This window comes from Octodon degus, unplaced genomic scaffold (assembly GCF_000260255.1).
Source record: "Octodon degus isolate 3935 unplaced genomic scaffold, OctDeg1.0 scaffold00165, whole genome shotgun sequence".
Taxonomy (NCBI): Eukaryota; Metazoa; Chordata; class Mammalia; order Rodentia; family Octodontidae; genus Octodon; species Octodon degus.
In genome coordinates this window covers 4666898-4681851 of record NW_004524741.1, presented here as the reverse complement: position 1 = coordinate 4681851, position 14954 = coordinate 4666898, and the positions used below count along the sequence as shown (strand labels likewise).

General features: G+C 40.6%; 1 protein-coding gene across 1 annotated transcript; it reads right to left on the bottom strand.

Annotated features, from left to right (window-relative positions):
• Nucleotides 1-2997: 2997 nt before the first annotated feature.
• Nucleotides 2998-12133, bottom strand: Ca3 (carbonic anhydrase 3). Its single transcript, XM_004643092.2, has 7 exons — nt 12027-12133; nt 11207-11404; nt 8999-9117; nt 7544-7636; nt 6469-6531; nt 5412-5567; nt 2998-3946 (listed from the first exon to the last, which is right to left on the bottom strand). The coding sequence occupies exons 1-7, from the start codon at nt 12058-12060 to the stop codon at nt 3827-3829; spliced, it is 783 nt and encodes a 260-aa protein (XP_004643149.1). The 5' UTR covers nt 12061-12133; the 3' UTR covers nt 2998-3826.
• Between the last annotated feature and the right edge of the window lie 2821 nt (nt 12134-14954).

Below are 14954 nucleotides of genomic sequence, written 5' to 3'. Positions count from 1 at the left end.
TTTTAGGTATGGAAATAAGGCATTATATTTTTTTTATAGATTTAAGTAAAATTAATTTACAAAAGACAAAAGTTAATTCCTATGGAGATGTACATGTCAGAATGATCAGTATAAATGATCATTTCCAAATGGTTTATAAGCATTAACTCACCTAATTCTCAAAATAACCCTCTAAGCAGGCACTAGTACGATTCCTGTTTCCAGATGAGGAGACATGCTCCTAAAAATGAATGTGCCTGAGGCTTCGCCCACTGAATGCTGCGTGGCCCCAACCCAGCACTTCTGGATGCTGAAAGATTTCACCTCTCATGTATTTAAGTTTTCCTTTAAGGCCTTTTATCCTTTTGTCCCTCGGGCCTCATTTTTGGTTATTAAAATCCTCAAAAACGTGTAAGGATTTCCTATCTTTTCTTTTGTAGATATATTTTAACGGCTAATCATAAAACATTTGAGAAGAGAAAATCGGATGTCAGCTCAAAAAGTTTGCTTTTTTAAAAAATGCCTTCATCTGAAATTACCATCAATAAACAACATGATTTTTAAATTGCATTTTGTAACTATTTTGCTGCCACCTAGTGACCCATTTGAAATTTTAAAATGTCTTGCTGCCATCTAGTGACCGAAGTGAAAAGTAACATGCAAATATGCTTGTGACTTCATTTGGGATTTAGTACCTACTGTGCTACCTTAGGAGTAGTTTGTGCAAAATTAAATTTGCATACATTAGCATTTTGAAGTCTGACACCCGGTCATCTTGCCAGTCCTCGTTCTTCTTGCCTTTCCTCGCTTATTCTTCCTATGCCAAATACCATGCTCATGTCCACAGTTCCTCTTTCATAATAATTAAGAAAGCATTAGAAGGGAAAATAGTCTTCAGAAAAAAAATCACCAGGAAAAAAAAAAACTAGTATAAATACTTAGTAATAAATTTATTGAGCTACCATGAGATTAATACAAGTTACCTTTGGCCTGTACAGTCACCAGAGGTGTTCAAAGTGTCGGCTGCTGGCCACCAGGCCTAGTACCACAAACTGCAGAAGTGTGTATATATATATTTTTGGTGCGCTCTGTAGTATCTCAACTTTAATACCTGTGGTATTTAGCATTTTTGTATCTCATGTATTTATTTTAGACCAATTTTATTTGTGCCAACTCTTATTAGGATAATTGACACTAATTTTTCACATGTATCCAAACTTGTTTATAGTTGATCAATCTCAACTATACTTAATTATATAAATGGTTACAGGCATTAAAAGCTTAGTTTTTGCATGTTTTATGTAAACTACTTCTTGCTCATATGCATAAAATTTCACTGATTATACATTTAAGATTTTTTTAATCAAAGGTCCTGAGTCATTATTTGCCTTTTCATAAATATATCCCTATTTCCACATAAAGTGGAAATTTTCTGCCCTGAAGATGAGGTTGTACCTTATAATCAATAAAATCATGTCCCATTTGTAGGCTTTCAGGTATACGATCATCTGATCATCAGAATATTATGAAACATTGCATTCAAATTTGTTGCCGCCCTGCTTTGGATGTTAAGGTACTAGCAATGATCAAAGTGTTTACCCGGAGGAGCAATCACCAGCAAATGCTGGGACACATTCACCACAGCAGCTCCTGGTTGTGGCCTTTTGTAGGCTGTGAAGCCTGAAGTGTCACTGCTTGGGTGCCCATGCCTCACCAGGAAAATAACTTCCTCTGGAAATAGAGAAATACGGATGTAAGCATGCCTTCAGCACTCCAGTGGGCATCCCTCATGGCGCAGCATTCTGAGGGCTGGGAGAAGTTGGGAGGAAGTCTTAAGTTGGATGATAGTTATAAACACAGGCAGACTGGAGCAAAAAAAAAAAATAGGTTCTGCTGGGAAAAAAAAAAAAAACCTCCCATGGAAAGCTAATAAGATCATTACTTGGGAGATCAAAACTCACTAAGGTGAGCAAAAACTAGTGTTAGAGAGGTAGAGTGACTTGTGGTTGGAGAAGATGGTCATTGGTCCTGTATTTCCCCTTGGTTTATGACATCAGCAAATACTTACTGAGTCCTTATTGTGTGGCAGACACAGTGTTAGGGAGTAGGATGCGTGTCAGCGTGCACAACTCAGGTTCTTGCCTTCATGGAGTTTACAGTAGAGGAACTTTCGCTCAGAACAGCTCCAGCCTGCCCTGCCTGCGTCCCCTGGTAAGAAACACTTATCACAGACATAAGGCCATTTGTTCTGGCCTCGCAGACAGTGAGTACTGTGCGCACTTTTTGCAGTGCACTAAGCATTGCTGTGTACTCAGAGAATCAGCTCGCGCATTACCACTAATGATCAAAGCTCCACGCCTCTTAATTCCAAGGGATTTAATTAACACAGCCACTTCACACTGACCAACCTGGTTTTCCTACACCCAAGTGGCAATTTATTAAATAACTTCAGCCTCATAGGAGTCCACCACATGACTTGACTTCCAGTGTCTGTCTCGGGGTTCTCTGACCCCATCCCATTTTCACTCCTGGCATTAATGAATGTTTCTAAAGTAGTCAACATAGTAACCATTGAAGCACTGAAAGATGATCAAAGCCACTAACTGCAAAAATTAGACTTTCTGTCTGAAGCTATTAAATGTTTTAAAGTCCAAATATCTAGGCCTTTGTGCTGTTAGGCCACTGCCATCCTACAGCACTGTTTTGAAAACTGACATAAAACCTGCAGTCTCACTTGGTTCCACACCTGCTGCGCTGTTCGGAACTCCAGAATCCTGACCAGTTGTGAGACGCCTGGGGGCTATTTTGCACTCTCAGATACATAGGCATGCATTCCTCTTGTCTGCAGTTTATCCCATGGCCTCACTACTTGCCTCGAGGAATACAGCATACAGATGCAGAACTGGAATCTTGATCCCTACCCTTCATTTATAAAAAATAAACCTACAAAGTTGGTATTCATAGTTCTGACCCATTTTTGTGGCTCATGCTTTTTCATTGAAAAACACAAAGCCCAACTTTCAGCATCCATGTCTTTATTTGACAATCTATTCATACAGCATTTACTTCAGTGCCACCAAACATTTCCTAGTATTCTAGGAACCATTAATTCCAGCCTCAAGTTCAAAAGACATCAGAGACAGTTTTTATTTTAATAGGCATGCAAAGATAAAAGTAGTGAAAATAAAAAATAAATGGCCCTGCTTCAGGTAAAGAAAACCATTTTTATGAAGAAGAAATTCACATACTGGATCAAACATTTCCAAAGTCTTGGTCTTACAATATTTTCCTTTCATCAGTAACCAAAACCAGGTAACTACAGTCAGAGCTAATTTTAGTAAATAGTGGGCCTCCTGGTGTTAAGAAGTAAAACACATTATCATTTAGATTCTCAGTGTCCGCAATCATTTTAATTTCTTGCCTATTTATGGAAACATCACCGCTACTGCTACAGATACAATTTTTTGTTTGGTAATGTGGACAATTCATAATATCACATAGAAAGCCTGGAGTTCTGTGAATTTAAGATGACTGAGAAATGGTCAATGACCACTTTCCTGCATCTTCACTCTTCAGTCTCTGCTCCTCCTTCTTCTCTGAAAGCTTGCTAGGAACACTACTTTTATAGAAAAGGTAACTACTACAAAGGTCAGGAGTGAACTTCCAGTTTTGTATTACATCTTGTCAAAGAAAACTGGTTTCTCAGCGACTGTATCTCTCGAATTCTTCGTTGGGTATGGAAAGTCGCATAGACGTGGAGTAAGGAGCACCAGAGGGGGAAGGAGCCGCTCTCGGACGGAGGGAGGGCAGGTTCCTCCCTTCCTGAACAGGGCAAGATCCTGAGGCCTCATTTGAAAGAGGCTCTCACCACCCTGCCCTTGAGAGGCTGCGGAGGGCGCCAGTTCCCCACCAGGGGCACCGGGGGCTCGTTCTCGGCGCTGGCGAAGATGCTGCGCAGTTTGGCCATCTGCAGGGGACAGGACGGTGGTTAGCAACGTGCTGGAGCTGCTGAACTCACCGTGCAACCAAGAGTTGGGATCATGGGTTTTCTGAGCAGGATGAGGAAACCGCGGGGCTAGCCTGGTCTCCAGTGTCCAGCCCGAGATGCTTAGCATTTCTTGAAGAATATATATATATATATATATATATATCTTTTTCCTAAGATTCGCCTCAGTAAAATACTCTTCACAAGGATGTGAAATCCTTTCAATTCCCTCCTCTTTCCCAGGTCTGGATTTTCTACCTCCCGCCCATCCAGTACACTCTATTTCAGGCCTGTCCAAAGGAACAACAACTTGGCCCTGTTCATCTACACTTTTAAGTGTAGCTTACACTTATTATATATAAAAGCTCCCTGTCTTCCCATTTCATGGATCACTATGCCCTCTGGTCAAACTCTTTTCTCCCTTAATTTTGAAACAATTATTTTAATTTGGGTGGCTGGGTATGAAGCACATACTTTGAGTTGAGAAGATAATAGACCTGAGGAGAAAGACATACGCTAGGCTACATTTTAAATTTTAAACTGATTGTTTTCCCCTTCAAAGATGAGAAATTCATGTAAGAATATTCCATTGCAATAACTGTTTTTAGTTTTTCTCCTTAATAAAATCTCATTTGTTTTTCAAAATATTTATACTAATGATTAAGAACATTAGATCTGATTCTTTGATAAAACTGCCAATTTATATTCTTGAGTGTAGACTGTCAGAAATAGGGAAGCCTCTGTCTTCGGCAAGGGAGATGGAGTGGCGAATGATTTTACTACGAGACATTCACGTTGTAGGGTACGTAACTTGTGTTGTTTACTTGCTTAAATACGGTCTTTTTCATGTCCCTGATTACTTATTTTATCCCAAAAAGCTTTTTCTTAAACACTGTGTTGCTAAGACAGTCTTTAAATGAGCCAGAGAAAGGGAGACCATAAACTATGGAAAACAGCGTGGGGTTAGGACTTTGCCCTTGGTGCCATGTGTGTGTTGGGCAAGTTACTTTTACTTTCTAAGATTCACCTTGTTTATCTTTAAAACTGGAAAGGTAAAATAATCTTCCCAAGGATGTTAAATCCTTCCCATTTCCGCCTCTTTCCCAGGTCTGGATTTGCACCTCACCTCCTAACCAGCACACACTATTTCAGGGGTGTCCAAAGAACACAGACTCAGCCCTACTAAGCTAAACGCTTAAGTGTCGCTTACACTCAGTCGTGGTTGACTATCATGACCACTTTTCAACAGTTTGCATTTAGCCTGGAACCCTCAGAAAGCTGGAATTTAGAAAAGGAACAGGCTGATTTCAGTTAACCAGGGCCGATTCTGCACTCTGCAGGAGGAGCTGTTGACAGGCATCCAGTTAACAGCTGTGGATCTTCAGGTTTTCGTCTTTCCTGGCCAGCCTGCGATGTAACCCTGTGTGCTCAGGGGACTGCTGCTCACCTGGTCGGAGCTCACGGTCATGGGCTCTTTGAGCAGCAGCCACACGATGCACTCCTCGCACGGGGGCGTGGTGAAGGAGCCGCGGTAGGTCCAGTAGTCCCGGCAGGCGGGGAACAGGCAGGACGGGTCGAAGTGTGTGAAAGGCGCCTCCTTGCCCTGGAAGACAGCGCCATCAGTGGAGCAAGGCCGCCCTGCACCCCCAGGGACTCGCCACTTCACTTGTGCGGTCAGATTTCAAAGGCAATAGAGTCAACAGAGCTTTCTAATACGGTCCAGGCCTTCTAGAAACAAAGGTTAAGCCCGAAGCTGACTCCATACTATAACTTTATCTGGCACAATTATTGCTGCGCTTATTATCTAATCTATGAGCTGGACTGTAATTCTACCATTTTTCATGAGGGAAGATTCATACTGTATCTAAAATGTAACAAGAGTACTTTAATATAAGTTAAGACTTCGGTTCTTGATAATGATTCTGAAAATCACTTGCATTTTTTTCATCAATGTTGTATTAGAATAACTACTTTTTCTAAAGGTCAGAGTTAATAGCAATTATATAGGACAGCCTGAAAGACAACAAAAATGTGTCTAGTAATTGAAAGAGTAAACTCTTAAGATTTGAAACAGATAAAAGGTATGGCTGGAAAGGGTCTACCTGGACTTAACATGACAGTTTTGTCTGACATTTAGACCCTCCATGAGTGTGTATCTGTGTCTCGTAGGTTGGTGGGGAAAGGAGAGGAAGAACGGACTCCTCCAGGCTTGAGTCCAGAGATTCAGCTTCTCCGACTCTCACCCACCGCCTTGAGGAAGTCTCTCTGGCAGGAGGCAATAAAATAAACCAATCTATGTGAAACTGCTTCAAAGCCATAAAAAATAAAAATATAGTGTCATTTATATTTATAAAAATAAATACTATATATGTTTAGCATATCTATCAAACTTAGTAACAATTTAGGTAAAAAATATACAGTGTCTGACAATGCAGAAAAGAAAATTAAGGTTTTTTTCTGTTTGATGTTTTAAGGACAAAAATTACTTTTTTTTTTTTTTTTACCTTTGTCTTAACTTTGTCCAATGCATCAAGGAGAAGCTGGAACTCGCCTTTCTCCCGTCCTATCTGCAAGAAAAATAAAAATACAACATAGTATTTTTCCTTTCTCCGTAATTTAAAATCATCTTAAAAACTGATTTGATTCATATGACTGCATGCAACTAGTGTTCATAAGTCTGCCAGAATATCTTTTACTAAGCAAAAGTATGATTTTATTTTTCCCCAAGATTTCAGAGTATGTATTTTCTGATCTAAACTTGGACTCCAGGCCTTTGAAGTACAAAACCACAAAATTACATGCTGATCTAGTTCAACATCCTTGACCTCGGCAAAGTCACTCTATTTCTTAAATAGAGCCCGAGTGGATTCTATCTATCTCAAACTAAATTCATTGTCTTGCCCCCAAACGCACTTCCCTTTCTGCTGTGTGGTTTTGATGCAACTGGAAATGATCCACTGAATTCAGAACATAAGATGAGTTAGGTCATTCAAAAAGAAAGAAGCCAGATTTTCACCTCTGGCTTAAAATCTAGATTATGTTACCACCAAATGCATGTGTTAATGACACTAAGTCTTCTTTAAACCAGGGCTGGCTGAACAACAGACACATTCCACGCCTGGGATCATGTGGGTGGTGGCCTCCTTAAGCGCAGGGGATGTCCAGCCAGGCGCTTGTCAGCCCAGAGGTTCCCAACACCAGCTTTTCTGGTTTCTAGTGCAATTGCAGTGGAGTAGTGGGAAAGCTTAATGAGCACATGCCACCCTCCCCTCATCGTCACGGTGACAAACTCCCTTGAATTCTCTGTCCCCAACTCCTTCTCTGCACACATATCACAAGAGAAGATTTAGATGTGCCAGGGGCTCTAGAACAGGGCAAAATAAAGCTCTTTTAGATGAGAGCAAAATATTTTGAACTGATGTTAGCAAAAAAGCCTTGATCTATTGAATGGATAGTAATGTGCATAGAAGAAGGAGAACAGGTACATACAACTCAGGCAAGAGCGAACAAAGACTCATGCGAGCCTCAACATTAGAAGCAACAGTTGTTTTTTTGGGGGGAGGTCAGTTTTAACTTTACCTTCAGAAAAATGCCAACCACGGCAATTCCATCAGGCTGCTTCAGAGCTTCCCCAAATGTGTTATACTTTGGATTCCAGTGTACCAAATGAAGCTGAAACCGTAAAATACAGGTCAAGAGGCAAAGCCCTAGCTTAAGCTGAGCATAAAATTACTCACAATAGGTGCAAAAAATGTGCTAAAGGTTGGTGCTTAATGCTACCACCCAAAATGCCAAAACTCTAAATATTATCTTGCAGAGCTTTGGTGGAATGTTTAACAATTCAAATAAAAAGTATATAAAACTATCTATCTCTTTTTAGCCAGGCTCTAGAACCTGGCAGCAACCCTACCTTAATTTAGCACATGAGCACCATTAAAGTCAGTCAGGTTTCCCATATTGAGTTACAGAGAATGGTTTGTGGCAGTTAGAAATATTTAAGATCAAAAGTGAAATCATTTCATGTACAATGTTCAGAGTCAAAGCCTTTCCTCTGTCTATAAGAAATATCTGAATTTTTTTTTCCATTTGTGGAAGAAGATGTACGCCAAGAAGGCCCTCTCAATTTATCTTGCCACCAGCTCTCTGGATTGGCTGCAGACCAATGGAATGACCACAGTGAAGTCCTTCGGGTATTCTAGGGTTTGATTTAACCAGCAATCATGCTGGCCTTGATTTCACACAGGACAGTGTTTCTGTGTGACGCTAGTCCCTGCTTTAGTATTGTTGACCTAACCTGGACTTGAAAAAGAGTGAAGTAGCTTGACTTTCTAAAGAGGTCTGGAAGGCTTGCCTCATCCCCTTTGTAACTGGATCCTTTGATTTGAACTATAGATTATGCTTTTCTTTCATGGATTAACTGAGACAGTGAATAGTATCTGTTTATGTAAAATTATGTGTATTGGTTTCAATCTATATGTGTGTTCTCTTAACAATGGCATGAGAACATTGACCATAATCACTAAATGCTCTTTTAAATACAGTACATTCTTATAAAAGAGGCAATATGGAATGTGATTAAGATAAAGCATGCTGGAGCCAACTGATACAAAAAACAATACCAGGTTGAGTACTTATCAGCTCTGTGCCTTTGCATGTAACTTTCTGTGACTCAGTTGCCTCATCTGCAGCCTATTACATCAGGTAGCTGAGGGTATTGGATGAGATAACCCATGTAGCACTGAAACACCTGTAAGCAAAACTGTGCTCCTTACTATCCTGGTTCCACTCAGGACCATGGCCCTTTTTATTAAGCAACTGTCCAATTTGTTATATAACCTTGGAAGTCTCCAGCCATGTTGTCATCCCACCAAACTGCCCTTTACTGTCTAACCTAGAAAGTTTGACAACTCCAGTTTATGCTAAAGCTGCTACAATTCTTTGCACAACTACATTGCTTACAGGATGCTTTGTTGCTGAGGCTGTTACTTTTATTGTTTCAGTTTTCACTGAGGAAATGACAACAGTTCCTCCTACCTCTGCTGCATACTTCACCCCATCCACCGTGTGCTCTGAGCCGTGGTCATCGGAGGAGCCCCAGTGAAGATGAAACTGGCGAAGCCGGTAGGGTCCAGGAAGAGGACCACCTCTCAGCACTGTGGTGCAGATCAGCAAGGTCAGTGAATTCACACTTCCTTTACAAAGATCTATGCTACTTGAAACAGGTGCTTTTGATAGGCAAAGATTACACAGACAGTCTGCTGGGAAGCTGGAGCCAGTCCCAAGCACACCAGACTCCTCCACAACTGAAGACTTAAGATATTTAAGAATAAATGAGTTTTGTCTTTTTTATTTTGTTGGCTTGCTTTATTATGACTGAAGTTTAATTTGAACTTATGAAAGTGGACAATAAGGTTGCACACACTCAAATGACAGGGTGCAATGGAGAAAAACAAACTATGAAAAGGCAGGCAGCTTTTAGGCTCCAATCCTGGCTCCACCCCTTGATAGGTGTGTGATCTCAGGAAATTTGCTCTTCTCTGAATGGTTCTGTGTCTCTAAGGAGGTAATAATTCCACACGTGCAGAGCTGCTGTGAAGATTCACTGGGATTAAGCTCCTTAATAGTGCCTAGCATAGCGCCTGCATAGCAAGCGCTGTACCAACATGAATTCCATTGCTATGCTTTGCTTTTCAACCATATTTATTCCTTTAGAATGACAAGCAAAAGCTTTGATCCACATCTAATTGACAGTGTACCTATATGAATCAGATGAGATGGAAATTTGAAAATTTCCCAGGAAATCAATCGCTATGGATTATAAAACTCAAAGGCATTAATTTGAGTTTGGTGTAGAAGTATCTTCATTTGTCACTTAACTTGATTTCAATTCATTTAGCCTAACTAGTCACTTGGAGGCTTAAATATCATCAAATAAATAGTGGAAACTTTGCAGAAATCCTAAAAATCAAGATTTAACAGTATAGGCAATATAGAATTCAAGGTAGCTATTTTGGAACGGATTGTCTATGCTAAATAGCACAGGGAAGGTATCATGTGTTTCTAAAACAATAATGCTAGGCCTGTATCAGTTTGATCATGAAGGAATTAAGTAGTTTATCATATTTTTCCTGTCTAATCATTTGAAATAGTATATGAACATGTGAGTCTGATTTGTTGGAATAAACTATAAGACATTGCCAAAAATAAACAATTTTCATTACAAAAGTGGCATTTTCATGTGGCTTAACTTAATAACACAGTTTAACTTTGCTTTTTCTCCTCTAAGATGGAGATTGATGTAAACAACTGGAAGGAGAGATTGCTTTATAAAACCATTGTTAAGAAAATGTAACATTGCATCATATCCCTTACATAGAATCTTCCAGTAAGGAGGAGTTGTGGCTCTCATTCTTTACTATAGCAGAGTTAAGACTATTCACTTATGTATATTAATAAAGATGATTTTAATGCCATCAGGATGGTATAATAGGAAGGAACATTGCAAGAAACATCAAGTCCTCAAGATGATTTTTTCTTACCTTTCATGATTTACCATGAAACAAACCATTTCTAGTCAGCCTCATCAATTTTTTACCAATTCATTTACTAGTGTCGATTAGTTTTTTAAAAACAACTTGATTTTTCCTGTCTCATCCATGTGAATATTGCTGAAGAAAGGGCAGATACTTCAAAAACACTCACCAAAAGAATGAGTCAGATGAACCCCGGGAAGCAAGTCAAGTCATCTGCACCCATTCAATGGTCCTATTCTATCCCCTGGATTGGCCTCCTTCCAGCTCCAAAGAGAAGACAGTGCCTATTGTGTATTTTTGTTTTATTTCTTGCTTTTTAGAATGCAACCTGTGCCCTACTTGAGACCGGGAGCTTTGCTCTCCAGGATGTGGTCGAGGAGCTCAGAGAGCCTCAGCTACTGGCCATCAGAACTTGGGTTCATTGCCAGCCCCATCCCACCGAGCTCCATTCAGGGATGTGTTGCCAATTTTTGGTCTGGCCATCAGACCATTTTGTGGTAACCAAGAGACCAAAGCTAGAGGGTGAGACATTCCTCATCAATACACAGATTATGTTTCTTTACATCCAAAGCAAAGAAGAATGTTGTCTCTATTTTCAGGGCTCAAATGCTCCCTCTTCCCACTTATTCTGTTACCGTGCCTGGAAGCATACATTGCCTAGCCAGACATGGAAAGTATCTATGCATCCCTCCCTGCATATTACACTTACTTGATCTGTCATAAGTGTCATCAAACACAACTCTGCAGGTCTTCCCATTGTTCAGGATGGTTTTGGCAGAGCCAGGGTCATAAGACGCTGACCATGGCTGCAGAGAGGGGTCGTGCTTGATGTCTTTCGTATGCAGCTCAATGGGCGACTGATTGTCTCCCTTGGCAATTGGATAAAGTTCATGCCAGTGGTCAGGACCTAAAAAATAAAATTGAGGGAATTTATTTATTTGGTTTTATAACCCAAGGCCCTAATGGACAACCAGCAAATTACACAGTGACTTAAGTACAGATCTCAGATTCAGATTGGGCAGCGTAAGACTTAACATTTCAGACCTCTTCGTAGCTTTGTTGGCGATGTAACATGTATTTCCCTGCTGCTCAGGAATATGGCTTCAAAGCCTTATTTTTGAAGTGGCCCTTCCTTCAGTGACCACATATGCATCACTTCATGGCTTTCAGAGCACACGGGTATTCCTTTGCACATAGCTTAGGCAGAGTAACAGGAAAAACATGGTGTCTGACACTAACACCAGACTCAGAGAGCCTAGCATCCCGGAGTAAAGAACTATCAGCCTGGCCCTCAGGTTGCCTGACTTCTCAGTCACAGTGTGATCCTTCAAAGGAAACATCATAGTAACTCTCTAGGAGGCCGAAAGAAATGGTATTAAAACAAAAGGACCAGGGCATTGAGACCTGAAAAGTATACAGCTGATGTTAGGACTTACCCCACTCTGCACCCACATTTTCAGCGACTTCCAAAGCCACCTCCTTTCTGTGCAGTGCCCTGGACTAGGGCCACAGCTGCCTGTTACACTCACCGTTGTGGCTGGCATAGCCCCACTCCTTGGCCATGGTGCTCTATTCCAGCGCTGGACGGCTCCTGCTTTCTCTCCCTGGAGTCCTGCAGTGTCCCCTCCAGCCCACGCCTTTTAAATAGGTTTCCCAAACACTGCATGGCCTTATTAGGTCAGAGAGGGTGGAGCGGTGGGGCTAAACTGGATTGGGGTGGTATTTGGAAGGCACTGTGGGGGAAGCCAATGAATTACAGGGGCTGGACAGCTGTCCAGTGGAGTGGCTGGGCCCCCTGCCCCTTCCCAGTAATCCTGGCTCGGGGCCCTGCCTTAGCTCCTCCGCCTCCCAAAGCTGCGGGGCTTTGCAGCGGGGCGGGGAGCAGAGGCGGCTGCCTTCTCCGCCTCGTGCTCCCAGCTTCCCCACGCACGCAGGAAGGCGGCGAGGATGCGGCGTTGCAGCCCTGCTCAGCCGCGACTGCAACCTGCGTCGTGCGGCTCTTACAGCCTCTCAGTGAAGTTCCCGTTACTCCAGATTCGCGGTCTGGCTGCAGTCTCTGGACGCTTTTGCGAGTTGTTTTCCCTGCCCGTCTGGTTACCTTCCAGAGTGGCTGGAAACAACGCGTCTGTTTGTCTGACCCATGCTTGTAAACTCTAGGAGCAAAGCATGGAAAGAAAGAGGCGGGCGGGCCGGCTGACTCCGTGAGGAGCCTCTGCTCGCGCTGGAGCCGCAGCAATCCGTACTTCCCAGCCCAGCGGGTCCCTTTGGTCTGCAGGTCGCCAAGGACGATCTCAGAGAGCGCAGGGAATCTGGGTGGTGTCTGGGTCCTGGTTTCTATGGAACCAGGGCCGCGTCCACCTCTGCACCCTACACACCTCTGAAAGCCACTTTCATAAAATGACTTGCATTGCCTAAAACCTATCATCTCACCATCCAAAGCATATGAGAGATTAGAAAAAAGCTTACAGATTTTTAATTTTTTCTCTCAGTTGTTTCATAGAACAGTGAACCACACAAAAGCATGAAACTGGCATATCGAGTGTGTACGTGGCAAAAGTTTAAATATCTGATTGTGGTTCACACTGAAGAAGTCACTATAGGAGATATTTGCAATTCTAACAACATATTGTACAATTCATCATTTTTAATCAGTAATTTTTTTTGAAAGAGAGGAGGAAAGGCACTTGACTTCAGTGCTGCGCTAGGGTTTCCATATGTATTTTCTTTGCTATGGTGCCTTTATTTATGGTGGTCAATTTGTAGTGCGAGATATCAAAACTTGAAAAGGAAATCTCCTATCCTAGCAAAGATAGCTCATCTGTAAGGCATGTGGAATGACTGACCACACTCATAACCTGGACGCCAGGGGAGTCACTCCCCGGAGTATTTTTGTGACCAGGGATTATTTGATCCACACAATAGCAGTGTGGAATTAGGAACTGAGGCCTTTCGGAAAATCCAAGCAAATATGGCAAAAGTGCCCTTAGACTCTGAGCTCAAACATGGTACTGTTTGATCAAAAAGTCTGCAGAACTGAGATTCCTGGGCCAGGTTTCTAGTTTACTGTAACAGAGACTGGAGGATCTGAGGATAATGGAAGTGCTTCATATTTCTTGTATAATTTGGTATAGGCAAATCGCAGTGTTGTGCCAAACTGTCCAATTGTTGCAATCCTTTTCTCTGTTCTATGTACTTGACAAGTAATTAAATTTCATGTTATTTGATAGTGCAATAACATAAAGTATTGAATGGTAAACTTATACCAAGAATGGTCTAGAAATTAATCACAAAGTAGTTTTGATGCGCAAAACATTTTTTAATGGACAATAGGCTAAAGAATGTACACAGCGGCACATAATTTCAAATACTAAATAAAAGATTCAGAGTGAAATAGTCTGTAGCTTCAAGTGTGGACCTTGAAAATCATGGTTGGTGTTTTTGTTGTACTTTCTTATAAAAAGTCAGTAACTATAACTTTAAAACAACTTGTATCAGTTCCACAAGTGACGCCTAGCCACCAGTAACTGTCACGGTCATTATGCATGTCCACAACACACTAGAACCTTGCGCAATAGCCTATCCTCACACTGTTAGAAGTGCTGGTCATTTTCTTGCCATTCCAGTATTTATCTTATGTTTTACTCTTAGTACTTCTTTGCTATCATGAAAACTTTCTTAGTTCAATTGTTTTGCAACATTTAATTTTCTGAATATTGCTTAATCTTAATTTTTGTTCTAAGATTTATACTGTATTTTTGACTTACAATTTATTTAAAAGACATTGTATGATATCTTCTCCTAGTACTAGAAACTTTAAAAAGTATATTTCCATTTTTTAAAAAAAAGAATAAACAAATTATGGTATTTTTCCCTCAAAATAAAATAAAATAAGATAAAAAATAAAACAACTTATATAAAGTCATATAATTTTATTTTACTTGGGGGGAGCTTTGCTGGGGATTTAATCCAGGGCTTTGTACTTGCAAGGCAAGAAATTTACTGTTAAGCCATATCCCCAGCCCCTAAATCATACAATTTTAAAAGAAATAGTTTTCATTGTGAATTTATCTGAAAATGCATTTTTCAAAAGTTAATCTGCAAATTTATCATCTAGATCTAACTTATGCTAGCATGTTTGTCTATATATTTCAAATATTTCTGTGAACAGTATAAAAAGATAATTATAAACTTTGTCCAAAACTCTAAGATTGGAAAAAAAAACAGTTGCCATATACTGAAACACATCATGCTAAAGGAAATAAAGAGCTATTAATGATCAATGACAAGGTATATGCTAGCATATTGACACTATTTGCACCAGTACCATTATAGGAAAACAGATGTAGTGGGTTATTTTTCAGGCTTTTCACCCAAGTAAATACATACAAAGAAAGAAAGAAAGAAAATTATTTGGGTTAAAAAGAAGTTATTGTAAATCAAGTGTGGTAGTATGTACA